This window comes from Thunnus albacares, chromosome 9, assembly GCF_914725855.1.
Source record: "Thunnus albacares chromosome 9, fThuAlb1.1, whole genome shotgun sequence".
NCBI lineage: Eukaryota > Metazoa > Chordata > Actinopteri > Scombriformes > Scombridae > Thunnus > Thunnus albacares.
The window spans coordinates 35,026,158-35,053,226 of NC_058114.1; the positions used below are offsets into that span (position 1 = coordinate 35,026,158).

Below are 27,069 nucleotides of genomic sequence, written 5' to 3' on the forward strand. Positions count from 1 at the left end.
TGATATTGCAAAAGAATTTGGAGTGTTTGATCTGAGGATAAGCCCTTCAGTAGTTTAACTGGTGGTGGCTCCATGGATGCTTGTGTGGCCTGATGTAGGCTGGTATTGTAAAAAGGAAAGAAAATGATGAAATTGATTTTGTAAGTGCATTCAACTATCATGAAATGAAAGAGTATAGTGAGTTTACACAGATTTATACGGATGGTGCTAAAAAACCTGAGACAAGATTGAGAGGATTTGGGGTGGCAATACCAGCAAAAGGAATTGGAATCAACAGAAGAACATCCAATAACTTAGGGGTTTACACAGTGGAGATGTTGGAAGTGTTGGTTGCACTACAATGGGTGAAAAAAAACTACATAAAATAAGGTATTGATATGCTCAGATTCATCCTTAGCCTTAGCAAATGTAAGGTCTTTCCATTCAAACAGCCGTCAAGATGTATTATATGAAGTCCGTCAGTCAGTCACAAGAATAGCAAATCAGAGGGGTCAGGTAAAATTTACGTGGGTTCCAGCTCATGTAGGGGAGAGGGGGAATGAGAGGGTTGATGAGATGACAAAGAGGGCTTTATAGAAAGGAAATATAGAAATGCAAATTCATATCAGTAAAGCAATGTGTAATCTGGGAAAAAAACAACCAAATGTGACAAGAACTTGGGACAGAGAGGGGAAAATGAGGAATCTATATCAAATTCAAAAGAATGTCAAAGTTACGAAGGACCCTCCAAGTGGACACAGGAGAGAGAAACTGTGTTGACAAGGTTAAGGTTGGGGCACTGTGCACTAAAAAAAACACTGAAAATGGTAGGGAAACACCAGGATGGCTAGAATGGCGTCAGAGCAGGAATTAAAATTGGAAAGAAGAATACATCGAGTTATTCAAGCGATTCAAGTGTGTGTGTGTCTGTGTGTGTGTGTGTGTGTGTGTGTGTGTGTGTGTGTGTGTGTGTGTGTGTGTGTGTGTGTGTGTGTGTGTGTGTGTGAAGTTTTGTTTTTTTGAAGGAATTTAGATTGTAAATTTCTTGTCTGATCCATACTCCAGAGCAGAAGGTGGTGGTAATGCACCAATAAGCTGGATGCCAACCATCATAAAACAACAAGAGGAAGAAGAAGAGACAGGAAGTGTTCTCTGCTTTTGGCGCGGTCTTGATAGCGGTGTCGGCCATCTTGGAACCACACTTTGTAAGGCAACTCTCGGAGACATTACATGACCACACGACTCATTGATTGGCACCTAAGCGTTAATTAAGAATATAAACTGTTGTGCGTCCTCATTTAACGAAGAAAGCAGACACTGTTTTTTATTGCTCACTGAGCGGTGAAGCAAACTCAGGATTTTTAACAGAATCGTTATGGCGACTGCTACCCCAAGCCGTGAAGCTGGCCGGCCGGCGGCCTCTACACCTCTCTCCCCGACCCGGATCTCTCGCTTACAAGAGAAACAAGATTTGCAGCACCTTAACGATAGGCTGGCAGTATATATCGACCGTGTCCGGTCATTGGAGCTAGAGAACGATCGGCTGATGGTCAAAGTGTCTGAGAAGGAGGAGGTGACTACTAGAGAGGTGAGTTACAAAAACATAGTCGAGCAGCAGGTTGAAAGGTTTGCACTTATCCACATGTAACTTAGCCTCACAGCATCAGATCACTTGATGGAACAATAAGTCTTAAAGTGGATCTATTTAAACAATAAATGTCATCGAATTTATCGACATAAATGATTACAAAGCAATCATTTACGATACACAACGTGGGTGGCAACTGGCCATAAAAACGTGTAAACTGACCAGCCATTTCGAATATTGTGTTCACAGCCAGTTAACTCACCAGGTAACGTTGCTCACGCAAAGATGATTGCTACATTCGTTTAACCACTTTGATAGCGTTGATATACAGATGCTAGTGCATTCCCTACTGTGTTAAATCGTTTAACTAGACCGGGAGGATTGAGCGGGTGGTTATGCGCGCCAATTTATAAATGACCTAAGATTTCTCATCTTGCATAGCTTACTTTAGTTTACGGCAAACGCTAGGTCAAAGCTTAATGTCGTTGTATTTGCTACCGCACATAAGTCTGTCTTGGTTCCAAGACTCAGCAGCAAAACCTGCCTAAAGACTTTATTTCTGAAACTGGTGGTTGTCATTTTGCAAAGTAAATTGTTTAAAATAGAAATGCTCTCCTTTATGTGTGTGCAGAAAGACAAACACTTGGAGCCATCAACAATTTCCTAGCAGCATTTTATATCTTCTGTAATATCATGATTTGGATCATTATTTACTGGTGATATTTTGGCAAGGGGTCCCTTTGGGGGAGGGTGGGCTGCCCCTCCAAGACTATGGTAGGGGAAACACTGGGGTGCCTAGACATTCCCACTCATGCTTGTGATGCTCTCCCAGGCCTTCACTGTAGACACCTTCAGCTCTTGCTTGTTGTGGGCTCTCTCTGCCTTTAGTCTGGTCTTCAGCAAGTGGAATGCAGTTCAATGGGATTGAGATCAGGTGATTGAATCTGCCAGTCAAGGATATTCCACCTCTTCACCCTGAAAAGCTCTTTGGTTGCCTTGGCCATATGTGTAGGATAGTTGTCCTGCTGAATGATGAAATGTGTTCCAATTAGTATTGATGTATTTGGCTGAATGTGAGCACACAGAATACTCCTGTATACCTCTGCATTCATCTTGTTGCTTCTGTCAGCAGTGAAATCATCGATAAACGCCAGTTTGCCAGTTCTATTGGCAGCCATACACGCTCAAGCCATTATGAAAGCACCACTATGTTTGACAGATAAGGTGCTATGCTTTGGGTCATGAGCTGTTCCCTTTTTTCTCTCTAGACTTCTCTCTTTCCATCATTTTGATAGAGGTTGATTTTTGTTTCATCAGTCCATAGTACTTGTGGACTGATAAGTACTTTGTTCCAAAACTTTACAACTTTTTTTCCTCTGTTTTTGTGAACTGCGGCCCGCCCTTCTGTTTTTGAGGCTCACTAGGGTGGGGCATATCCATACAAGGATATGTAGCAGCCAGCCAGTGGGAAAGAGTAGCCAGCTAGGGGGTCTGGGTGCATGCACCCCCGGAGAAAAAATTTGGATGTAAAAGCCAAAATTTGGTGATCTCTGGCACATTCTAATGCCACAATTCCATCATAGACACTGATCTTAATTATTGCATATTTTAATGAGTTTGCCTACCCCATTGTAAACATGTAGTGAATTATTGTAAATCAGAATTAGGCTTCTTGTGTGTTTTAGTCCACATCGTCTCTATAGCTATTAATATGTAAAACCATGCCTATTCCTGACTGATCAGAACTTTTAAATTCAGAATCACAAGACCTTATTCATTATTTTTTAATTTATTTATTGACACCTTCACTGTAAGGTGTATCAAGACATGCCACAATGATGTTTAATGTATTGCTTTATTAGAAACATCAATGCACTCTTATTCAAGGAAAATAAACAAGGGGGACATGTTTTTAACCCCATGTCTTATCTAGCCTATGTATTGGTTTTGAATTAAATTATTTATAAAATAAACCTATGCCAAAAACACCTCTACAATAACAAAACATGTGAATCACTTGACTCAGATCATGTGAATCCACTGAATCAACTCAACTTCTAGTCATCTTTGTCTTTGTTTTCATCTTCACTATCATGCAAGTCCATGCCCAGCTCAAAAAGTGCCCTGCATAGCCTACATTTTCCTCATATGACATAGGCCTGTTACATTTCCTGTTTTAGTGTGTGTTTGCAATGCATTTTAGAAATGGCTCTGTTGTAAAAAGCTCAATGTAAATAAAGTGTTCTATGAGAGAAAGTGGCAGCACCAGAGACGGGCTCCTGAATACATCTCAAACTTGGATCTAAAAGTGGGACATTATGCAGAATAACCTTCAAATAATCTTCAGGAAAGACTCTAAAGAAGAAGTAACAACATTAATCATCAAGAATAGAGGAGGGCAGTGTCGGAAATTAGCGGGGGGCAAGGGCAAAAATGCCCCAAGAAATCTCAGAATGCTCATAAACCCCAAAAATTCGAAAAAAAAATAATTTTATCTTTACCAGTTTAGGTCAATATCCTAATTCTACATTATGCCATCATTTTATTTTCATCCAATTCATTTAATTTCAATTTCGACACACAAACACAAACAGCGCTGTTGTTCACACTACGCACTACGATACCTGACAGAGGTGTTGCACTCCTGCTGCACCTGCAGTGAAGTTCGCTTCCTAAGCGCTTCCTACCTAAGTCCCGGGCCGTCACCAACACCACCACCAAGCAAAATAAAGACGAATAAGACGGCAAAGAAAGTTGCGGCTTCAACTATTGAAAAATGGAAAATATACTGGCTTGGTGTCGAATAAATGAAGAAGCCGACTCTCCTCTACTGCAAGGCATGCAGGGCTCACCCACCCAAAAACAGCCTGGAACCTCGAGAAAGTAATCACGACTTTATCAAAGGAAGCTAACAGGTCAAAAAAGTGTTCGGCTCATCGGCACCAAGCCAGTAAACATAATCGATTTGTTTATGATAAGTAATATTAACGCTAATGCTAGTGTCTTTTGTCTGGCACGTTAGCCAATATAGTGTTAGCAATTTGGCCAACTAACGTTACTGTTAATACATATACCTTGGTCTTGCCGACCGGTGGGGTGATCATTGCAGTTTTACGGAGGCTGTTTTATACTCTCATCTCATATATTCTCACTTTTTTATACAGATATACCGCATTATAGCTGTAAAGGAGATCCATCACTAAGCCACCTTCGCTTTTTTTTTTCACTGAACAAAACCGGCATAATGCCACCGTGTGTGCTTTTACATAGCATCCCAGCATGATGTGTAACACAATAGCGTCAGCACCCTGTCCAGCCATTCCAGCCATCCTGAAGCTTCACACAGACGTCCAGCCGGCTATGACTACCTCCGTAGCGGACTTGTTCTGAGTCATCACCTTTATCCCATTAGGGGTGTGCAAAAAAATTGATTCGCGATTCTGTCTCTGCTGATTCAGAACTGATTCAGAAATTCCAAGAATCGATTCACATTTTTCAGTCTTGACACAATGCTGTTTTCCATTTTTTCCTGACATGCCTTAGCTTGCTAAATCCCATAGATGGTGCAATGACGCTGTGCCAGTTTTTGCCTGGACCCAACTCTGGGAGCAAGGAGGAAGTGAAGTGTTTGTCACGGAGAGACCGCAAGCAATGGAGTACTTGACAGTAAAACAAATACAACCTGCCCCATCTGCAATGAAGGCAATCATTTGGACATATTTTGGATTTATTATCTCGAAGGGAAGAAGGAGCTTGACAAGACCAATGCCATTATCAAGCGTTGCAGCGCACCTCCGCAGGTTTGTGCAGTTGTGGGCTTATTTATTTGTAACCGCCGTGAAACAATTAGAAAATAGCGTTTTATTCCTTCCACTCACTGGCTTTCTCACTACCACTGCTCACTTTCCGCATCTACTCTCTAGCTCGCTCGACCACTGCTTCTCTCTCTCTTTCTCTCTCTCTCTTGTCCTAGTCTTTTTTAAAATGAGTCAGGAAGCCATCAGTGTTACAGGTTGCGTTTCTCCAAAAGTTGATTCTGGTTCAACTCTCCGTCAGCCTGCCAGAGGCATGCACAATGGAATCATGACAGGAGAAAGAAAGTCACTTTCTCTCAATAAAAAAAATCATCTCCTTGAAGCTTATGACAAATTGCCAAAAACGAGCCAACAAGATGCAGCAACAAAACAAAAAGTGTTTGAAATAGCTATACTGTATTTTGAAACAGTCAATAAAATTCAGCATAGCGAAGCTGCACGTTTCATTACTTTATGTTCATGTAATAAATATACAAATGTCAATTACATGGTAATCTGCATGAGAAATTAAGAAAAAGAAACAATCTTTTATAAGAATCAACTGCTTATAGTGATCAATTTGACCAATTTGATACATTTTCTTGTTTGCAGCTATTGTTTGTTTGTCATCCTCTTCCAGGATGAAAATGCCTCACTTCATAGGGCACAAGGGGTCACTGTATGGTTTGATGAGTATGAAAATTATGTGAATCATATGCTATGGTCTTCGCAGTCACCAGATCTCAACCGAATTGAACACCTATGGGAGATTTTGGTCTGACACATTAGAAAGCACTTGTAGAATCAATGCCAAGGCTGAGGAACACCATGGAGTCAAAATGCCACACCCAAGCCCAATTTTGATACTAATTGAAGCATATATGCAAAGTTTGGTTAGTTTTCACACATCCGAAAGGTCTCAAACATGTGTTTGTAAAATCAAAATTGAAGCAAGAAATCCAAAATGGCTGACTTCCTGTCAGGCAAAAAAAATCTGAATAAATATGTATTATGCTGAGAACAAGAGGAACAAGAGGTGTATCTGTCCCTCTCAGATGATATGATATGTATGTACATAGTTCACAATCCAATTACAAAAACAATAGATACATTTGTATATGTTACACTGCAATTCAAAGCTGATACATTTCGATTCAGCTGTGATTAGGATTTGATATTTCTACTTTTTGAATAGTGTGAACCTGTTCCCATATCAACAATAAATTATGTCTTATTTCAATTCAATTTTATTTATATAGCGCCAAATCACAACAAAAGTCATCTCAGGGCACTTTTCACATAGAGTAGGTCTAGACAGTACGCTTTAATTTAAAGAGACCCACCAACTCCCCCATGAGCACTTGGCAACAGTGGTAAGGAAAAACTCCCCTTTAATGAGAGGAAACCTCAAGCAGAACATCTGCCTTGACCAGTTGGGTTGAGAGAGAAAGAAAGAGGGAGGGAGGCGGGGGATTTCGAACATGAAATCATAAATACTGCGGAAAAGTATGTCCGTTGAAACACCAATAGCAGTAAACATGGACAGAGATACACTGGATAACTCTGAGGCTCATGCTAGTGCTAAATTAGCATCTTCAACGGAAGAAACAGCTGCTTGGTTAATGCAGGCTGAGAGCTGTGTGTCAGACAGCAGAGGGCACTGCTGTAGCGGCTAATGTTGCTAACATTCAGGACAAGCAGGACTCTAATTACTCTGCTTCCAACAAAATCAAAGTTGTGAACTGTATAAGCCACACTCCCTGCTCTGAGTACAAATGCATTTTAGTTGTGTGAGTAAATATTGACAGTTGGAAAGTTGGAGTGAAAGTTTTTTTTATAAAACCAGTCAAACTGTATTAACATTTGTTTTAATTGTTAGATATGTCCAATACATCTAGTGTGAGCTAATTGTCCTATAATGAAGTTGGAAGTTGTGTCTCTGTTTGCTGTTTTTTTTTATTGGCCAGTCATTGAATAGCATCAGACGGGAGTGGGAACCATTATTATAAGTATGTCATTATTTTGTATTATTTAATTTACAATTAAAGTAACTTGGTATTAACTTAATTGGTTCTTTAAATTCCTAATGTACCTTGATTCTGCGTCGAACTTGGGTCATATCAGTGGTTGAAACAGTTTTACTATGAAAATGCCCACCATATTTCATAAATTATTAATGATTATGTGGCTGACTATTGAAGTTCTCTCTCTCTCACTCACACATACACACACGACAGCCATATTGATTTTTTTTCAGTATTTTGTCTTGGTTTGTTTGTTTGTTTGTTTTTTTTAATCGATGTAGCTTAAACTCTGACTCTTGTATTCTTTTTCTGATATGTATGGGTTAATCTTCACACCTCTTCTACTCCTCATATTGACAGACAACTCCACCTCAGTCTGCCCAAGAAGCATTTAGTAGCCAAATGTCCAATTACCTTTGAACCTATAAACTTGAGCAGTATGTTTTAAAAGGGCTGTATCTCCCACACAGTTCTTTCTATATTGACGTAAGCCTGAAGCTGAGACATGGCACTTTAATGTAGTATCCCTTACTTTTGCATTACTATGCATGTTCACATCATTCCAGCCAGTTGCTCTCTCATACTTGCTACGTACACACATTACGCACTGCCTTGTTCCTTAAAGTAGCTACGCTACAATGAGTTTCCCAGGCAACGACACAGAGGTTGACTCACGTTTTGGATCAGCGCTGCACAGAGCCAAACGCAAATGATTATTGATTTCCTAATGAATGGATATTTGGCGTTATTTATTAAAATATTTTTTTGGTCTAACGGGGGGCTCTTATTGGCATGGCAGCCTGCTGGGCCTGTACAATTACAAGGGAAGTAGTGCAGGAAATCGAGTTGGAGCTACAGATTAATGTGTTTAAGGGACACAGACACCAAAACACTGCATAGCAGTTTGTAATATTCAAAGACAGGATTTTACAACTGCAAAGTTATCGCGGCGTTACCGGTTTTATCTTAGTCTACTAATTGGAAGATCGGCAGTTCGATTCTCGGCTCCTCCACATGCCGATGTGTCCTTGGGCAAGACACTTAACCCCAAATTGCTCCTGATGGCTGTGCCATCAGTGTGTGAATGTGTGTGAATGGTTAGCTTCCTCTGATGGGCAGGTTGGGACCTTGCATGGTAGCCCCTGTACCCATTCAGCGTATGAATGGGTGAATGTGATTTGTAGTGTAAAAAGCGCTTTGAGTGGTCGGAAGACTAGAAAGGCGCTATACAAGTACAGTCCATTTACCATTTACCATACTGGAAATTCGGTCAAATGACACTGGGCAATTTGAGATTGAGTCCCTGGTAAAGAATATTGTTTAGAATATGCAATTTTGCCAACTGTGAACAATTCAGAATTGTCTAAGATAAGTCTCGATTTTAACATGCATCTTTCTCACCACTCATTTCTAAATAAATTTCGATCTAGTTCCAGGATGTTAAGTCATAGAAGACAACTTGCAAACCCCCCTCCCCCCCCCCACCCACAACAGTTTGTTCACCTAGCTAAGCCATCTAGTAATGAATTTGTGTGTCCCTCTCTTTAGGTGACAGGCCTGAAGTCTCTGTATGAGGCAGAGTTAGCTGATGCTCGACGGGTTTTGGATGAAACTGCTAAAGAGAGAGCCAGGCTCCAGATAGATCTGGGCAAGGCTCAGGCTGAGCTAGAAGAAGCCACACGCAGGTAATATGATACAGTACACCTAATTATCACACAGGTAACATTGTTTGAGATTAGATTAGCTTGGGGACCAGGTAAGCATTTGGAATCTGAATCATTTGGAAGGGCAGGGTCAGCGGCCAGTTAGGGACAATAATCGTCTTCTTCTTCCTCTGTCCATGTGCTCCAGTGCCAAGAAAAAGGATGGTGATCTTGCAGCAGCAATTTCCAGGGCCAGTGGTTTGGAAGGCCAGCTGAACCAGAGTGAAGCTGCCCTTTCTACAGCTCTAAGCCAGAATGCTGCTCTGACCTCCGAGCTGGCTGATGTCAAGAGCCTGCTGGCTAAGGTGTGTACTTTAGGATTTTAAAAAATATTTTCCAATATGAAAATTTGAGTGCGCTTTTACTGAAAGGTTGAGCTTCAGCGCCCCTCAGAGAACCTAAAAGTCTTCTTGGGGCATCTTTATCAAGCAACATGTATGTTGGCCGTAGTGCGGTTCATCAGGAACCTTCATAAACCAGTGTAAAAGGATAAGCCTGGCCATTTTTTACGTTTTTCTTGTGCAGAGCCAAACCAACAATAAGCTCATTCTACATATAAGTATTATGTGTGTGTGTCCAAAGTCTGATATACCGTAGTCCTTGGTGCTGTAGACCTCCGTTGTTGTCCAAAAGCTATTAAAAACACATCAGTGAGCCACACTGCTGTACTGGGTGACATGTATGTACCTCTTCCTGACACAGTATTTCTGTGTCAGGAAGAGGTCACCATGCATAAAGACACATAATTTCTCAAAAAAGTTCTTCTAATCTTAAAAGCCCATCTCCTCCTTCTCCCTCATTGAAAATATCCAATTTTATGCATGTGAAAATATTTTCCATTTAAAATGTTAAGCTGCTGGACACAGGATGTCTCCTACTTCACTGTAACGTCTATTTTCAGTGTTTGTGCACTGGAGTTTGATTCCAAACTAGTTGTGATGTCACAAGTCATGCTCATATGTACAAACTCAGATTTAAGATGAACACTTCCCACTTTTTGCAGATGAATGTGAAAACAAACTCTGCACATGCATCATTCTGCACAGTGAACTCAAACATCCAACTGATGGAACAAGAAGAATAACATCTTTTTTTAGTAGAGTGGGACTTTAAATGTATGTTGGAGTGTCTGTTGACTGTCCATGTGCTTATGGTGTTACCTGATCTAAAGGCAGAGGACAGCCATGCTGTTGCAAAGCGCCAACTAGAGGCAGAGACACTAATGCGTGTAGACTTGGAGAACCGCTGTCAATCATTAAGTGAAGAGCTGGAGTTCAGGAAGAGCATGTTTGACGAGGTAAGTTGTGTGTGTGTGTGTGTGTGTGTGTGTGTGTGTGTGTGTGTGTGTGTGTGTGAGAGGGCAATGACACATGCATATGGCTGACAATTTCAAATAATTTTCCATGATGTGATCTAATAGTCAACATTCTCAAATTAATCATATAGAAAATAATGACAAATTACCAGAGTCCAAAGGAAACTGCTTATTTAGTCTGACTTCAACATTGTCATATACAATGAAGTTATTACATTTGTTTAATAAATGTGTTTAGTAGTGTGAGCATTCCCCACCCCAAATTTAGGAACAAAATTACACATATCATGATAAATGTTGCATACTGCCCATCCCTAATGTAATGAATAAAATGTGAATTCAGTAAGATTGGAAGTAGCTTAAAATTTCAACTTAAGCTAAAACTAAAATAAATGCCAAAATGAACACCGGTCAAGGTTAAAGACATCCTGCTATTTATTAACTATTGATTCAGTATATTTTAATCTTTTCTGCTGAGAACCAACATTTATCCTTCAGGTTACAATTGTGTTTGTTTGTGTGCCATAAGCATATCTACCATAAAACCTCTGTGTATGCAGAGTATTTAGAATAGAATAGAGTCATCTGTATCCAAAGCAAAAAGATTGTTGTAAGAGATGGATCAACCTGTGAAATTTCTGTGGCATAAAGAATTTCCTCCCAGTTACACTCCCATCCTCCTCTTTGTGTTCAGGAGGTGCGTGAGTCCCGGCGTCGCCAAGAGCAGAGAATAGTGGAGGTGGACTCTGGAGTCAGACAGGACTATGAGTTCAAACTGGCACAAGCTTTACAGGTGTGTTGGGGTTTTCTGTTGTTATCATGTCTGTGGTAGGACAGGTCTGTAGAAAATGATATAAACATATAGTAATATCAGCGGAGAAGGTATATATTAAAGTATATTAGAGTACAAGAATATATTCAATTTCAGTATACTATTGATTGCTTGAAAACAGCCAATCACATCACAGATTTGAAGCAGTGACTGCCATGAATTTGAATGAACCTGAATTTCAAATCTGTCTTGTGATACTTTTCTCTAGTGTTTGTCTTTGCTTGCATGTTGGAGAGAAGTGAACTTATACTTACCTTAAAACTTCTTATGTGACTCATTCAGAAACTGGTCCTTTTTTAAACTTGCTCTTAGAGAGCTTTAAAAAGTATGAAAATTAAGTTTTTGATATGAGCATGAGGTGCAGAGTAACAGTGTTGTGAAAATGGCTTGGTTATGTTGCAATTTCCTGAATTTACTAGTAATGTACCTATTTTATTTGAGAACTAGCATAAATCAGGTTTATGTGATCCCACCAGGACCTAAGGAAGCAACATGATGAGCAAGTCTCTCTTTACAAGGAAGAACTGGAGCAAACCTTCAAGGCCAAGGTGAGAGGCAAATCATTTTTTCCTTTTGTCTTTTGATGCACTGACACTCACACACATTGTGTCTTGGTCTTTCTCTAGTTGGATAATGCTAAGGTGTCTTCAGAGATTAATGACAAGGCAATGAGCACAGCCAGAGAGGAGATGCAGGAGTCCCGTATGAGAATAGAGAGCCTCGGATATCAGCTGAGTGCCCTGCAGAAACAGGTATTGCTTTATGACAACCTGTTCACTCAAATCTAATACCTGAAACTCTCACAGTTTCAGGTAATTTTGCCCTTCAACTTCATGAATTGTAAAGCTAATTAGCTGTACTAATTGTTGGTTACACTGGTCAGATGTTTGTGTGTTTGTATTTGTAGGCAGCTGCCTCGGAGGATCGAATCAGAGAGCTTGAGGAAATTCTCTCAGCAGAGAGAGATAAGCACCGCCGTGCTATCGAGGGAAAAGAGCAAGAGATGAGTGAACTGAGAGACAGAATGAACGCTCAGCTCAGTGAATATCAGGAGCTGCTGGATGTGAAACTCGCCCTAGATATGGAGATCAATGCATACAGGAAACTGCTGGAGGGAGAAGAGCACAGGTGCGACACTTCAATACTGGATTCCAATTTGGATTTCCAATTTTAATAGTATTTTCAATGCTATTAAACTCCATCCCTCTCTAGTGCTGTCCAATTTCTCATATAAATGGCATTAAGTGACTGTCCTTTCTGATAACCTCTGGCAGCTTATACCCTGCTGTGTCATGCTTGGTGTGGTGAAATGCCATTAACCTGCTGGTGATTGGTGTGCTTCCTTCCAGACTCAAGTTGTCCCCTAGCCCATCAGCTCGAGTCACTGTCTCCAGGATAACTGGATCTTCCTCCTCCCGCACCTCCAAGAGGAAGAGAGTGGAGGTGGAGGCTAAAGATGTGCCAGAGGAGGGAAGAGGAGAGGAACAGCTGCTGGTGTCAGAAGAGGCCACAGCAAGTGGAGCAGTCACCATATCACCCACTGACATGGATGGAAACGCTGTCACACTGACCAATGATACCGAGCAGGTGTGTAAGTTTTCAAAACTGTAGTTGGTTTGATCTGGTCTGAATCAGTAGATGAGCTGGCAAACTTGTTTCTCCCCTTGGTTCAGTTTCTTTTTACACAGAAAAAAATTCAGGTGAACCAAAATGCATCACTGAAAGCCAGATGAGAACATTCTCTCCTCTCATTGTTCAGACATGTCTGGGTCAGGAGCGAGAATGTAAACACAGGAAGAAGATCCTATCTGCCCAAATATCAAGAAGCCAGTGGTACTTTATTTCTAGTCCAATCAGATTCATTTTGTGGCTTTGCTAGCAACTGTTGATTTCGCTCATCCACATCCAATTAACTCAAACTTGCAGAGTTTGCCCTGTATTTGGGTTAGATGGAGATCACATCATGTTCCCACAAACTAACTGCTCCAGAAATAGTTTGTGAATGGACCGAGACCACTTCTCTAAAGGGTCTCAGTGTGAATCAATCGAGGAAGAAAACAAACTAAAGTCCCTGTCAACAGAATAAACTACACAGGTTTGAAAATGGCCTAAGGCTGCAAAACACTCCAGTGTTAAAACAGTGCAAGATGCTGTGTTGGTGAGGGTGTGTTTAAGGTACCAGTGAGACAATTAGAAATGATCCAGGATGTTGAGCTGGAGCTACATATCAGACACCAAAACACTGCACAGTGGTTTATAATACAACTCTGCAAAGTTATCATGGTGGCAACTGTTTTGTTACAAAGTAATCCACCAGCAATGTGTCCTTGCATGCATTGCACAGCAGTTTGCAGTGACATCTTGCCAACCTGTGACGACCCCCCTTCTCCCTGTTTCTTTCCCTCAAACGAGCTGTGTTGTGCTGTGAGACTTTTGTCTGTGGAGACCAGAGAGAAAGCTGTTTTTAAAAGCCTCTGTGTGTTCAGCTCTCAGTACTTTGTAGCTTCTAACTGTATCTCTGTGGTTTCAAGATAGCAGCACAGTGCATTAAAGTGCATTTAGAGAGAAAAGTACATGTCTCAGTTTGATGTAGACAGCTCTTGCATGTCAACAAGTGACTAGCACTGATGGGGGAGTTATATAATCCGTTTTGCTGTCGAGAGAACATTAAGCAACATGATTGTTGGAACTGCCAGTTTGTATGAGTTAACAGTTAGCCTAGCTTGCACTCCTCCTCCTTGAGGTAATTTAACTGCCCAACTTCTCTAAGAAATTAACTAGAGAGTTCAATTCAAACAACACCAACTCTTAATCATGAGGTAGGAGAGCAGGAGTAGCGTTGTTTAGCTTACTTTGTGTGGCGTTGTCCTCATATGACTCGGTGGGAGTTCCAGCTGTTGTCCGCAGCTGTTCTGCAGCGGGGTTTCCCTTTTAAGGAACAGTGTTGTTACGGTTTCTTCAGGTGATTCAGAGAATCACCACAGGGTTCACCGTTACAAAGAAGGATAAAGGCTGATCTCTGTGGTTGTTTCTGATACATAGCTTTGAAGAGGTCTTGATCCATAGAGAGCTGGTCGTTTTAATTGAAGTCTTTGACTGACTGACTTTCTTATTAAATAACTCGAAAAAAATAATCTCCCCGGCTGAACGAAACTATACTTCAAGATACTAAGCGTGAAAGAATTTCAACATAATTTTTTTTTTCAGAGAAGTAACAACACTGCACGTAGCTTAAAGAAAAAGGAAAGCTAACTTAGAAGATCACGTGATACAAAAGAAAGCATGGAGAAAATTAAAAATGGCAGAAGTCTTTAGGACGCGACGTGCGTCTCCTTGGAGATGTAAAGGAAAAAGCAGGATGCGCGTAGCCAGTACGCTGTTATTATTAAGGCTGGATGGACATGTGTGGGTGGAGATAGATATTCTCCTGCACAAATTAAAAATCCTTTGTCTAAGAGAAAACACGTGATCTTCCTTGAGTTGATTAAATTTCAGCTATTCAACTATTTCACCATGATCATCCACATTTAAACATGAATTGCATATGTACGATACGTTACTCAAATGTTCAGAAACATTATTAAGGCCCTAGCCTTAATAACTATGAGTTTTCAACTTTGGTTTCATGTAAATTACTAACTTAGCTATGGTTTTTTTAGAAGGCTATTAGCTTGTGAAGCCTCACAGCGGCCATTTAGGAAATTAGAAATATATATCGTCAGGGTACTCCGGTTTCCTCTTACAGTCCGAAGACCCGCATGCCTGGTGAATTGGGGAGTCTGAATTGGCTGTAGGTGTGAGTGTAGTCTGTGCGTGTGTGGACCCTGTGAAGGACTGGCAACCTGTCCAGGGTGTCTCCATGCCTTCACTCATGAGAGTTTGGACAGGCTTCAGCACTCCATGATCTAACATGATGTGGCAGAAACGGATAAGGATATGGGTGGATTTACTAAAAAGTGGAAAAAGCACTTGAACTACTCCTACAAGCAAAGCCAGTAAAGAAGCACCAGTAATGTGCTTTGGTTGCTATGTTTTGGTTGCTTATTGTTCAATTTGAATAACATATGCTGAACAGTTGGTGGCAAGATAGATAAATACATGTGACGTACTAAGGAGCCTGGGCACCATGCACTGCTTATTTTCTTTGTTTTCAGGTGAGAACAACACATTTTTGGACCCTCAACGGCCTGAACTTCTGCACATATTAGTGATAATCGTTCATTTAATTGATTGGAAAGTAAGCCGAAATGATCTGATGCTGTGTGCAGCAAGATATTTCTTTTGTGCAAATGATGAGTAGTGTCACACAGTCCACACAGAGCAGCTTACTGAGGTCTGCAATGAGTTCAGTAAAAAAAAGTGTGTGTATGTGGATTGAAATATTTTGTGTTGGAGCGGGTGTTAAAAGATTCTATACTTGTATGTTAAGCTTTCTTGTCTTTTGCAGGACCAGCCTTTGGGCAACTGGAGGTTGAAGAGACAGGTTGATGACGGGGATGAGGTCATCTACAAATTCTCCCCAAAGTTTGTTCTCAAGGCTGGACAGTCAGTCACGGTAAGAACAGAAGTACAGAAGTATCCACTGTCTTACCACCAGACTACAGAGCAGCTTCTTTCTTCAGGCTGTATGACTCCTCAAGTTATCCTCTGCACTCCAATATAAAAAATAGTTTTATTTTTATGACTTATTATTTATTAATCAATTTATATAATTTCTGTTTTTTGTGAGTAGCATAAAGGGACTACAAACTACATTTTGTTATACAATCTTGTGTTGTAAAATTATAATAATAATAGAATCTTGAAATATGAAGTAGAGGACAATGTGTGAAAGGGCTGAAATGTTTTCTGAAAATTATATTATTCATTTTGCTTTGCTGGTGTAATTTTGTATACAAGCTAAAAGGGTCACTTAATCCAGAACACACACAAAAAACTATTTTCTCACACTTAATCCAAGTGATGTGTAGTAGTGTTTCAAACTTTTCTGCTGCCACCACAGCTGAGGAGAATCAAACCAATTGAAAAACATTTAAGGAATTCAACAGCAATATGTATTTCCAACCACATCACAGAGCTCAGTGTGAACAGTTTTAGTTGGAACTACTTTTTTTTTTTACCAAAGAAATAGTACTGGGAGATAAGCCACCTCTGACAGTGTTGAAGCTAAAGATATGACCGATTTGAAATAATGCTGTAGCTGCTGTGTGGCTATCTAGACAGGCTAGTAACTAATGCGTCTGCCAAAACACATCCAACCACATGTCTAGTGAAAAAAATATAGTGATAATATAATATAATGAATAAAAGCGGTCCAAACACTTCTTTAGGCCTTTACATGTTATATTTATTTTTCACCACACAAGAATCTTTAATAGTTTATGCAAGAAACATACAGACACATAGAAACAAATTGAGTCTTTGTATTTGGGCCATTTTAATGTAAAATGTGTAGTATGAAAGACTACTTGAAGTATTAACTTGCACTGCATGTATACAGGTGTGGTCTGCAGATGCTGGCGTGGCCCACAGTCCACCATCTGACTTGTTGTGGAAGAGCCAGGCTTCTTGGGGCACAGGAAATGACATCATTACCACTTTGATCAATGCTGATGGCGAGGTAATGACATTCATGCATGACTAATTATGCACGTTTCCTCTGCCTTTATGTGTCTTTGATGTGATCGATTACACCGGACATTTTACAAGATGATATATTTGTCGATGAAGCTCAATATCTGTGGAGCGTGTACTTTGATGTATAACATGTTAGGAGTGATAGGGGGGTTATAGTTCCTCCCTTTCCTTTTTCCCTTTTCCTAAACACTTAGGTCAGGTTTTCACTGAGAGATAATAATGAGGTGGGGTTAAGCTTTGTGTTGATAAAAAGGATATCACTGTGAGGTGCACACACATTCACTGGAGTTATCTAATGACGTGATGAGGCTCAGCTGTGTGAGCACAGCAGTTGAATGAGTGGTGCAAGTTGAGTCAGCACGAGAGATGCCAGTTTTTGGAAGTGCTACTCAGGACAAACTACATATTCACACCTTTCCAGCTCATGGACTTTTGTGGAAAACAAGCTTGGTTTTATTTTGGAGATCCATCCACCGACAACCTAAACTGAACAGAAATGCCCAGACAGAGCTTGCCGCTCGAGAGCAGAAACCAGTGCTGGCGAGGCCTTGTCTGAGAGACCTACTAACTGCTAGTCTGCTAATAGGCCTGTGAACTCAGTAAGCTAACCCACCTCCCAGCTATTTCTCTAGTCTTTAGAATCAGTCCATCTGCTTCTGTTTCTTTCCTCGTTTTCCCTTTTTCTACACACTCCATTTTAGGACTAGTATTGGATACTTAGCACTTAACCCCCAGACCTGACTAGTCCAAAACAAACATTGGACTTTTAGATCTTCTCCATACCTAAGAGTTAGTGATGGTGGGCTTCAGGCTGCTGCCGGCGGGGTGTCCTCCATGTAGAGCTGGTCTACGGCACACACAGACGCTGGGATGAGCCAGAAGACAACAGCTGCTTAGAAACAGAACTGGAGCAACCCATCTGCCATCCAGAGAGAAAAAAACTGAGAGCAGGCTGAGCAGGCAGAGTGGGAGAGTTTCTGCGGAAAACAAGTGAGACCTGGGGAGACATCAGAGCAGCTGCTTGCTAGCAGCTACGTGTTTACAGCTGGAGGGAGGATAGATGTCTTCCGCTACTCTGTGCTGCAACTCTGCTGCTGCTGTGAAAGCTCACGGAGCAGACACTTTCAGTTTATAATTGTGGTGTCCGTCTTTGATGAACATGGGCGCTGATATGTGAAAATGAACTAAATGGGTTTTATTTCTATAAAAAAGCAAAATGACAGTATGGGCAGTGGGCAAGTAATGTAATCAGTGTATGCCTGAACACTGTGTAACACTGTAACACCGACTACCGTGGCAAGCTAGGACAACCACGTCTTATGTTGATCCCATGAGTTCTCCTTTGGTTGCACTTGAGTGTGGCAGTGTGGTGTGTCTGTTTTGAATCATGTGGGCTGACTGATTGTCCTGCAGGAGGTGGCCAGCAGGAGTGTAACCAAGACTCAGGTGGAGGTAGAAAATGGAGAAGAGGAAGAGGAAGAGGCACAAACAGTAAGCATACTCATTTCAACATTTCACTTTTTCTTGCTTTGTTTCCCTTTTACTTCAGACCATTGTTTTTTTTAAATTTTTATTACATATTTGTTCATTTCTATCAGTGAACTGGCTTTAGGGAAACACACTCATGTCTTTGTGATTAGTGTAATGTTTTTGTACTTACCATCATGTGTTCACACTATTATTCTGTACAGTTTTAGGCACTCAAATACTTGCATATATTTTCAGCTGGATACTTCATTTACATGTTTATTCAGCTTTTACATACCTTTTATTCTAAAATTGAATAAACGACTCAATATTTTAAGAACATTTTTGCCATAGCAGTTTGTAGTGTCATGCACACCTGTAAAACTGGTGCGTAGGAGAATAAAATGTCATGAAAAGGGGGTTTATGCCCACACATTGTCACATTGAATGTCTAATAATCTGAGGGGTCCTGCAATCTCAACCTCATGACCTCGGCTTTGCCACCACAGTAGTCTCATTGAGATGAATGAGGTGGTGTAATGACCAGCATGGTACTGTTAGTCTGACTTTCTTCTTTTCAGACTTTAGCTATCAACAAAAAAAAGTTCTTCACACATTCCCACAACTAGGGCAGCGCAAAAAAACGATTCACATTAGAATCGCGATTCCATTTCTGCTGATTCAGAATTGATTCAGAAATTCCAAGAATCGATTCACATTTTTCAGTCTTGCCACAACACTGTTTTCCATTTTTTCCTGACATTAGTTAGCTTGTTAAATCCCATAGATGGCGCAATGACGTTGTGCCGGTTTTCGCCCAGACCCAACTCCAGGGGCAAGAAGGAAGTGAAGTGTGTGTCATGGAGAGACCACAAGCAATAGAGTACTTGACAGAAAAACAAATACAACCTGCCCCATCTGCAATGAAGGCAATCATTTGGACATATTAAGATTTTATTATCTCAAAGGGAAGAAGGAGCTTGACAAGACTAAAGCCATTATCAAGCGTTGCAGCGCACCTCCGCAGGTTTGTGCGGTTGTGGGCATGTTTATTTGTAACCGCCATGAAACAATCAGAAAATAACGTTTTATTCCTCTCATTCATCGGCTTTCTCACTACCACTGCTGCAGGGTTGAGCGGTGGTGTGTGGGGACGCTTGTGCTTTAGAACGTAACCACTGTGAAACAGTCAGATAATAACATTTTATTGATCTGATTCACCAGCTTCCTCACTAATGTTATCAGCGCTGTCTCTCCTCATCCACTCACTAGCTCACTTGACCCCTGCTTCTCTCTCTCTCTCTCTCTCTCTCTCTCTCTCTCTCTCTCTCTCTCTCTCTCTCTCTCTCTTCTCTCTCTTCTCTCTCTCTCTCTCTCTCTCTCTTCTCTCTCTCTCTCTCTCTCTCTCTCTCTCTCTCTCTCTCTCTCTCTCTCTCTCTCTCTCTCTCTCTCTCTCTCTGTGTGTGTCTGAGTGTGATTTTTTTTTTCTTTGAGACCTATAAAAGTGTCTACTGCAGTCAAATGGAAAGAGTAACTCAAAACATCTAGAATCAAATCTATGAACATATTGAATTGAGAATTGATTTTGAATCAAGAATCATTTTGAATGAATTGAATCGTGAGATTTCCTGAATCGCGCAGCCCTATCCACAATTATCATGTCATCCACATGAAAACATTATCTGAAGCCTTAAAACAGATGTGAAGCACTGTTCACACATATTTCATATCACAGTATGTTTAATGTTTATCCCTTTATTTTTTATCATCATTTTCATTCTTTTAGTTTTATTAATTGTTTCAGTTATTATTTTTAAAGATGTCATTTCCAACAAAGTTCACTGTTTGAAGTGAACTCTTAAATCATTTATTTTTTTATTTATTCTACCTCAATATATATGTTTGCTATTAATGTCCAGGATAGTTTGATAGGAAATACTAAAACATATGTTGCCAAATATGTTTCATGTTGAACAACAAAAAATGTTTGATATATTGTCAGAAGTTTTATCATTATCATTATATCATTAATGACCTCAATAAATTATTTCATTTTTTTTAAACCTCTTGTCTTTACAGTTAACCATAGTTTAAATAAAAAGTTTCCATATACATTTTTTAAATGATAATCTGATTTTCATTTTTTTTTTAATCTGATCTGAATTTTTGTTTCCTCTTCAGGGCAAGGTGTCATCCAGAGAGTGTGCCATCATGTGAAGTCTTCATATTCTGTTGTTGGCTTTGACTTCCACATTTTATTTTACTTTTTTCTCCAGAGCCACTCAGATATGATCCTGGTCATTGCCTCATCATTTGATGTTTTTTTTATTGTTCAAGAAGATATTAGAATTTTTGGACTAATGGACTATTTTTACTGCTCTCCACATTTCTGGACATGCTTTAATATGAGTCATTTCTCTAAACATGACTTGCAATGCCAATGTTTGTGGATCATGCAAAGATGATGAATGCAAACATTCAGTGAAACTGTGGTGAGGTAACTGAATACTCCCACCCCTACTAACATTACTCTACTTGTCAATGATTGATTCCACTGGCTGTCTTTCATTCTTCTTCAGTAAGCATTTTGGTTTCATCTTTCATGCACAGTAGAACACAGTATATAACAATTGCACAGAAACTGAAAGAACCTGCTATAGTTTTCAACGTAAAGGACCTCCCCATGTAGCTCCGTAACCAAGACCCTTTTGACCAAGAGGTCTTGATGTGTTCCCCATTTATATTTATTTGTGTGGTTACCCAGTTAGATTTTGCCCCTCTTAACATTTTCCTCTGTGTTTTCTATTGATGTCTTTCTTTGAAAGAGCTGAATGGAAATGCAGATGAAACTGAGTTGATTGGAAAGCCTGATGAAATGATGCACTAATGTGCGATTGTGCTAGAAAAGTGGTTTTCCCAAGTTAGCCTGTGAATCCACTGCTGGTTGCAGCCAGTTGTCAAGTGTTGGACTTCAAAGCTTAGACCACCACAAATGAACTCCAGACCTTTGGGACACACTGGGTCATCTCATGACTGGCTGTCAGAATCCTGAAGCTGTCCCTGTCTTTGTGTTCATTTCCTCTCTCTGCTTCATCTCTGTCCTCCATTTCCTCCATGTTCTTTCTTTCTTCAAAGACAGCGACAATGGAATGTGAGTTCATGTGATCTCAGTTTTACTTGGGGTGAGTCAGCAGTAGTGGCCAGTTAATATCAGATTATTTTGAACAGTACACTATATTGGAATGAAAACGTTTAGTGCACACTAAAATCTGGAGTCCTGCACCAAATAGAATAAGTTGATTTGTAACAGTTACCTAGCATGAGCAGTGTATTTCAGTCTTGTGTCTCACCTCCTGTTGACAGTGAGTTCAGTATTCACTGCTGTTGCAGCTCAGATTCAGTCCAGCAACACCTTTTAAAAAGTAAGTAGTGTTCAGGCTTGGTTGCTTTAGTCTCTGAATCAAGACAATGAGCTGCAGCTGCATACAAATCTGCAGACCAGACCAGAAACAGGAAGTGTGTGTATACGGTCAGGAGAGAAAAGAAAAGTGATACTTAACTTTATCTGGTAATCATGTCATGAAATGGAACCACACGGCAGAGTGGAGAGATGAACCCATGACAGCTGTCACACAAGAATGGATCCACATGCATCTCCTGCATCAAAGAGATGTTAGATAATTAGGTTTACAGCCATAAACATGGTTAACTCATGGTTATGGGTTGGAATGTTTCTCAGACATGTTAGCATTGTTGTAATAACAGTCACCAGGTTTTCTCCAAGTTTCTCCTGGAACCAGAATTCAGTAACATTGCTGCATCTTAAAACACTGAATGGCCAAAATGTGGCTGGAGTTCTACCTGGAGGATGTGGGTTTGGTATGTTGATCCCAGTTTGGCCGTTGAAATAATGAAAAGAAAAGCCATCTTACTGGCTTTGTCAGTCTGAAATAATAAACTGACATAACATTTAAGTATACACAAGGTAAACAGTGAAAGCAACACTTGTATGATGCAGTTCATGAGGTGATATTCAGATGGTTGCATTATCACCATCTCTTTATTCTCATGTTATTTTTGGATTGCAGTACATTGTACGAGAGTTGCTCTTGTTGCAAACCTTGTGTGCCATTTTGGGAAACTCCGTTTTTCTTGTGTGTTTGTATGCTGTGCTTTACATTATTAGTTATTTTCCTGTAGAGTTTTTGGCAATGTAATCTCTTTGTTTTACATGAAACACTTATTATTTTGTGTTAAGGAACTCTGGGGTGATTAGGGTTGGGTGTTTGTGACCTGAAGAGAAGGTTAAGAATAGATTCCTGGGCTTAAATATTTCAGGATTGTGATAAAACAACACTGAATACTACTCCTGCAGTGTTCTTCTAAGAGTTTAAAGTCTTCACTCGGTGAGTGAAGGATATGGAAACCATTCTGAGTTTCATAAGTGACTGACTGAACATCTGAATTAGATGAAGTGAGGCAGTGTTAGACATACTGTGATTTGATTGCTCTTGTCTATACTGTAAGTCTTTGATATGTGATAGCCACCAGTTTGCTAATGCCAATGCTAATTTTACCAGTCACTCCATGTTTTTTTTAGAATTTAATTTTGTATGGACCCTCTTAATCAAGCTTCAGTTAAATCAAAAACTACTTCTGAAGTATTCCTACATGAAAAGCTTTTTGTTTTTTGGAGCAATTGTTGCATATTAGTATGCATGAACATTAGTTTGCTCTTTAAACAATATATTTTGTTATAGATTTCCAGTTTTTAGCTTAACAGAAATCATAAAATACCAAAAACACCAGAATGCAATATTTAGGGCAGGTGAAATAAAGAAACCTCAGACCCTGGAGGATAGTTGTAGTGACACATCTCTGAAGGAATATTGAACATAAGCACCCAAGTTTTAATTGCTGGAGCAGAGACCTAGTATTGTTCGTGTAAGTGGGGGTGGGGCTTAATTATTCATTCATAATAAACTGTTGTTGAACTACTTTTTGTACCCACAATAAACGTTTTACATATACTCATTTGGTGTCGGTTGTTCATACACCCGAAGCTGAAGTTGACCTGATGGTGCAGGCCATGGATGTATTATAAGAGCTCTTATACATCCATGGTGCAGACACACTGGGTGCATCCCATGTGTCTTAAATTACATCCACGTTTCCCTCGCTTGCGTCTTTTCTTTGTGTCTTAGTCCCTCCCACCGTGGATGCGAGGAGAGAGGAAACGAGGAAATTTGTTTTAAGAGATATGAGACGTCCTCTCCTCTGAAGCGTCATGTGAAGCGACGTACGTTTCTGATGATCACAGCTGGATCAGCTGTCAGTCGGCTCTAACAGCTGTAGAAACTTCTGATGGAGTTTGTGTCTGCACACATGTGCACTGTGCTAATACTATTAAAGGTGCACAGTTATCACCGCTAGAGCAGCTGTTTCCTCTCTGCAGCCTGTTACCTGTTTAACAAACACCTAAATAAAAACTTGCATTCTGCATTCATACTGTGTCCTGCTCAGAGGCACAGGAACCATTTCTACTCGCAGAATGCGTTTATACTATTTATTGATTATTTGCATCTGTATTTTTTGATAATCTGATTGTGAATTCGTCATTAAATAACCCAAAATATGATCAGAGTGTCCTCTGAATACTGGAAAATATGTATTTGGCTAAATGTTTCAGGGCGAATGGAAATGATGTAACTCATTAAACCCGACGCTCAAGAATTTTAGCTTCACATGTGACTGAATGGAAATGACGACAAATGATGTAAAATATAGATGTGTTTAACTATTATTGTGGATAAAAGTCAGGAAGAGTCTGTCTGTCAGCAAGAAACAGTCTAATGGAGAAAATTATTTCTAATAAATGAAAGTTGTTTATGGTTCTTTTGTTGATTAGCCTTTAACAGATTTTTTACTATATGATGAATCACAAAACAAATAAAACATAAAACCTGGGAATGATACTCTTAAATTGAATCTGTAATCTGTCTCCACTTCGGTATGAAACTGCAGTGATGTATCAGATCAGTCTGATCAGCTGCAGCGTCCAATCAATGACTGATATCCAATAAGGGGGAGTGTCGGCTGGTTACCTCGCTCCTTGCTCCTCAGAGATCCCTCCGCGCTCCTCGCTCCTCGGGGCAGAATAAGAGACCATAGACTGTATAAAGTAGGAGAGGACGTTTCATGTCTCTTAAAACTAATTTCCTCGTTTCCTCTCTCCTCGCTTGGTTTCCTTGCGTCTCTCCTCGCATCCACGGTGGGAGGGACTAATACGCAAGGAAAAGACGCAAGTGAGGGAAACGTGGATGCAATTTAAGAGACTTGGGATGCACCTAAGGAGTGATGGGAGAAGAATTTGTTAAAATTCATTTAATTAAACATATAATGGAGTTGGGTATGGCTTTAGTTATAGCTTTAAATTTGTTACGGTTGCCAGTTAAATCATATCTAAGGCAGAAACTTTGATATGACATGATACAGCCACTACTATCAATTAAGTGAATCACCGACCCAATGCCTTTCTCCGTTCAGTCCTTGTTATAGAATGATTTGTCTTTAATTGTGACATATCTATTATTCCATATTGGTGTATTGTTGTATTGTGTGGGGTGAAATTGTGATTGTGGTTGAGTTTCCAAAATAAAAGGATCTGTTGGTGAAAAGGGGATAATTTAACCAGGAGTCTTTGAATAGTGAAATCACATTTAAGTAAAAATTCTATTAAAAAAAAAAAACATTTTAATAGCACCATTTGTAATAGCCATTAAGTATGAATTATTATTAATATTAAGTAGATACACCTTTACTTGCTTTATGTTTTAGTCAAAAAGATTCAACCCAGTAAGCTAATGTCTCTCAATGACCATGAGTTAAGTCTAGTTTGGCATTTAAATTCAATTCAATTCAATTTTATTTATATAGCGCCAAATCATAACAAAAGTTATCTCAGGACACTTTTCACATGTAGCACGTCTAGACTGTAGGGGAGACCAGGGACAGTTGTAACATGAGACGGTTGTAACACCTTGAATAACTCCAATCTGAAACAAGCTACAGTGATTATACTCACTCTGCATATGCTCAGTTAGATTGTCTTCTTGCTTACAAAAAAGGAGCCACACATGGAGCTCACAGAAAAAGTTACCAGCAAAAGTATGCTTTTGAGGTAAAAATTAACTTTTCTATCAGATTTATTTTTTGGATACTGTCCTGAGATCAAATGTCTGGGAATCCAAACATGTATTATTAGAAACACTGTTTTATAAGCTAAAAGTAGAAATGGCTAACATGTCTCAAATTAGCAGTCAAGATAATTCAGATGAGGTGAAAACATAACTGGTGATACTGGGACAGTTGTAACGCCTTGTTACAACTGTCCAAGTTTCAAATATTTTAAAAACCTCAAGGCCTACATAAACTAACTAGAAAGCTAACTAGATAGATAGATAGATGCATAGATAGATAGCAAATTAAATGTAAAATGTCATAAAATGACATGCTAAGTTAATGATAATCAGTTGCATAATAGTCAGTGGAAATGTGTTTGCTTACAGCATGCCAAACATCAGAAAGAGGAAGACAGACAGGGTAGCTCCACTTCCTTTGCTGGAGAGGGCTTCAGATGAAATAAAACAGAGCAAACCAGTCAGGGCAGTGGCCAAATCATATGGCATTTGTTATGTGACCCTATACTGTTTTCACAAGAAGAGGCAGAGCCTGGAGTGCCAGGGATCCAAATCACTTCCCAGAGTTTTTCATTTTGAGTATTTGAATGATTAATTATGTATATTTTAGACATGTTACAATCATCCCTGGCATGTGTATCAACTGTCCCTGTACACTGGGACAGTAACAGTGGACTGACTGTATTGAAATCAATTTTGCAAGCTGTACATATTTTATAAAACAACTTAAATACATTGTTTCAGCAGCTGACACATTTGATGTTTATAATATATCAAATTGACTATTCCAGTGTAAATGGTTTTTGATTTATTGGGAAAATTGCAAAAAGTGTTACAACTATCCCTGGTCTCCCCTACTCTTTATTCTACATTGACCCAACATTCCCCCATGAACAAGCACTTGGCAACAGGGGCAAGGAAGAACTCCCCTTTAACAGGAAGAAACCTCAAACAGAACAAGGCTCTAGGTGGGTGGCCATCTGCTTCGACCGGTTAGGTTGAATTACTTTCCATGCGTTCATATTTTCACTGTCAGTTGATTCTTTAAATATATGTATACCCAAGTATTTAACACTGGATTTAATAGGAATGTAGTATATAGTAGGAATGTCTGTTCTATTTCTCCAAAGAAATGGAGAAATAGAACAGCTCTGTTTAACCCGACGTTTGACTGTAAATTGAGGTGATGTACCTCCTGGTAAAGATTCTATAATTTGAAATTCGAAATTTGTCCCCAAAACCAGGTTACCTTAAAAAATGGAAAATAAATGGGTGCTCATCATTGAATCAAATGCTTTATAAAAGTCTAGAAATAAAATAAATCCATTACCTTATATTAAATATCTATAATTTAAGAGATCAAGTAATAAGTGAATGTTGTTATGAATAGATCTACCCTTCATGAATACAGATTGGGAATCACTTATAATTTTATGTATATTCTTTTTTGATCTATCATCATAAATAAGGGTTACTACAATTTTGTAGTAGTTGTTCAGTAATCTGATTGGTCTGAGATTATCTAATATTT

The 27,069-nt window shown here is 39.6% G+C and overlaps 1 protein-coding gene across 1 annotated transcript; it reads left to right on the forward strand.

Annotated features, from left to right (window-relative positions):
- The first annotated feature begins 1,138 nt into the window (after window positions 1–1,138).
- lmnb2 (lamin B2) lies at window positions 1,139–23,373 on the forward strand. The gene is made up of 13 exons (XM_044360844.1): window positions 1,139–1,567; window positions 8,934–9,070; window positions 9,237–9,393; window positions 10,260–10,385; window positions 11,098–11,196; window positions 11,712–11,783; window positions 11,862–11,987; window positions 12,143–12,363; window positions 12,585–12,822; window positions 15,683–15,790; window positions 16,736–16,855; window positions 18,286–18,363; window positions 20,521–23,373. The coding sequence occupies exons 1-13, from the start codon at window positions 1,355–1,357 to the stop codon at window positions 20,554–20,556; spliced, it is 1,731 nt and encodes a 576-aa protein (XP_044216779.1). The 5' UTR covers window positions 1,139–1,354; the 3' UTR covers window positions 20,557–23,373.
- The last annotated feature ends 3,696 nt before the right edge of the window (window positions 23,374–27,069 follow it).

Coding starts and splice junctions, on each gene's coding strand:
- lmnb2 (XM_044360844.1), top strand. CDS start 1,355: ATGGCGACTGCTACCCCAAGCCGTGAAGCTGGCCGGCCGGCGGCCTCT. Junction 9,394..10,259: donor TCAAGAGCCTGCTGGCTAAG/GTGTGTACTTTA, acceptor CCTGATCTAAAG/GCAGAGGACAGCCATGCTGT. Junction 12,364..12,584: donor CTGGAGGGAGAAGAGCACAG/GTGCGACACTTC, acceptor GCTTCCTTCCAG/ACTCAAGTTGTCCCCTAGCC.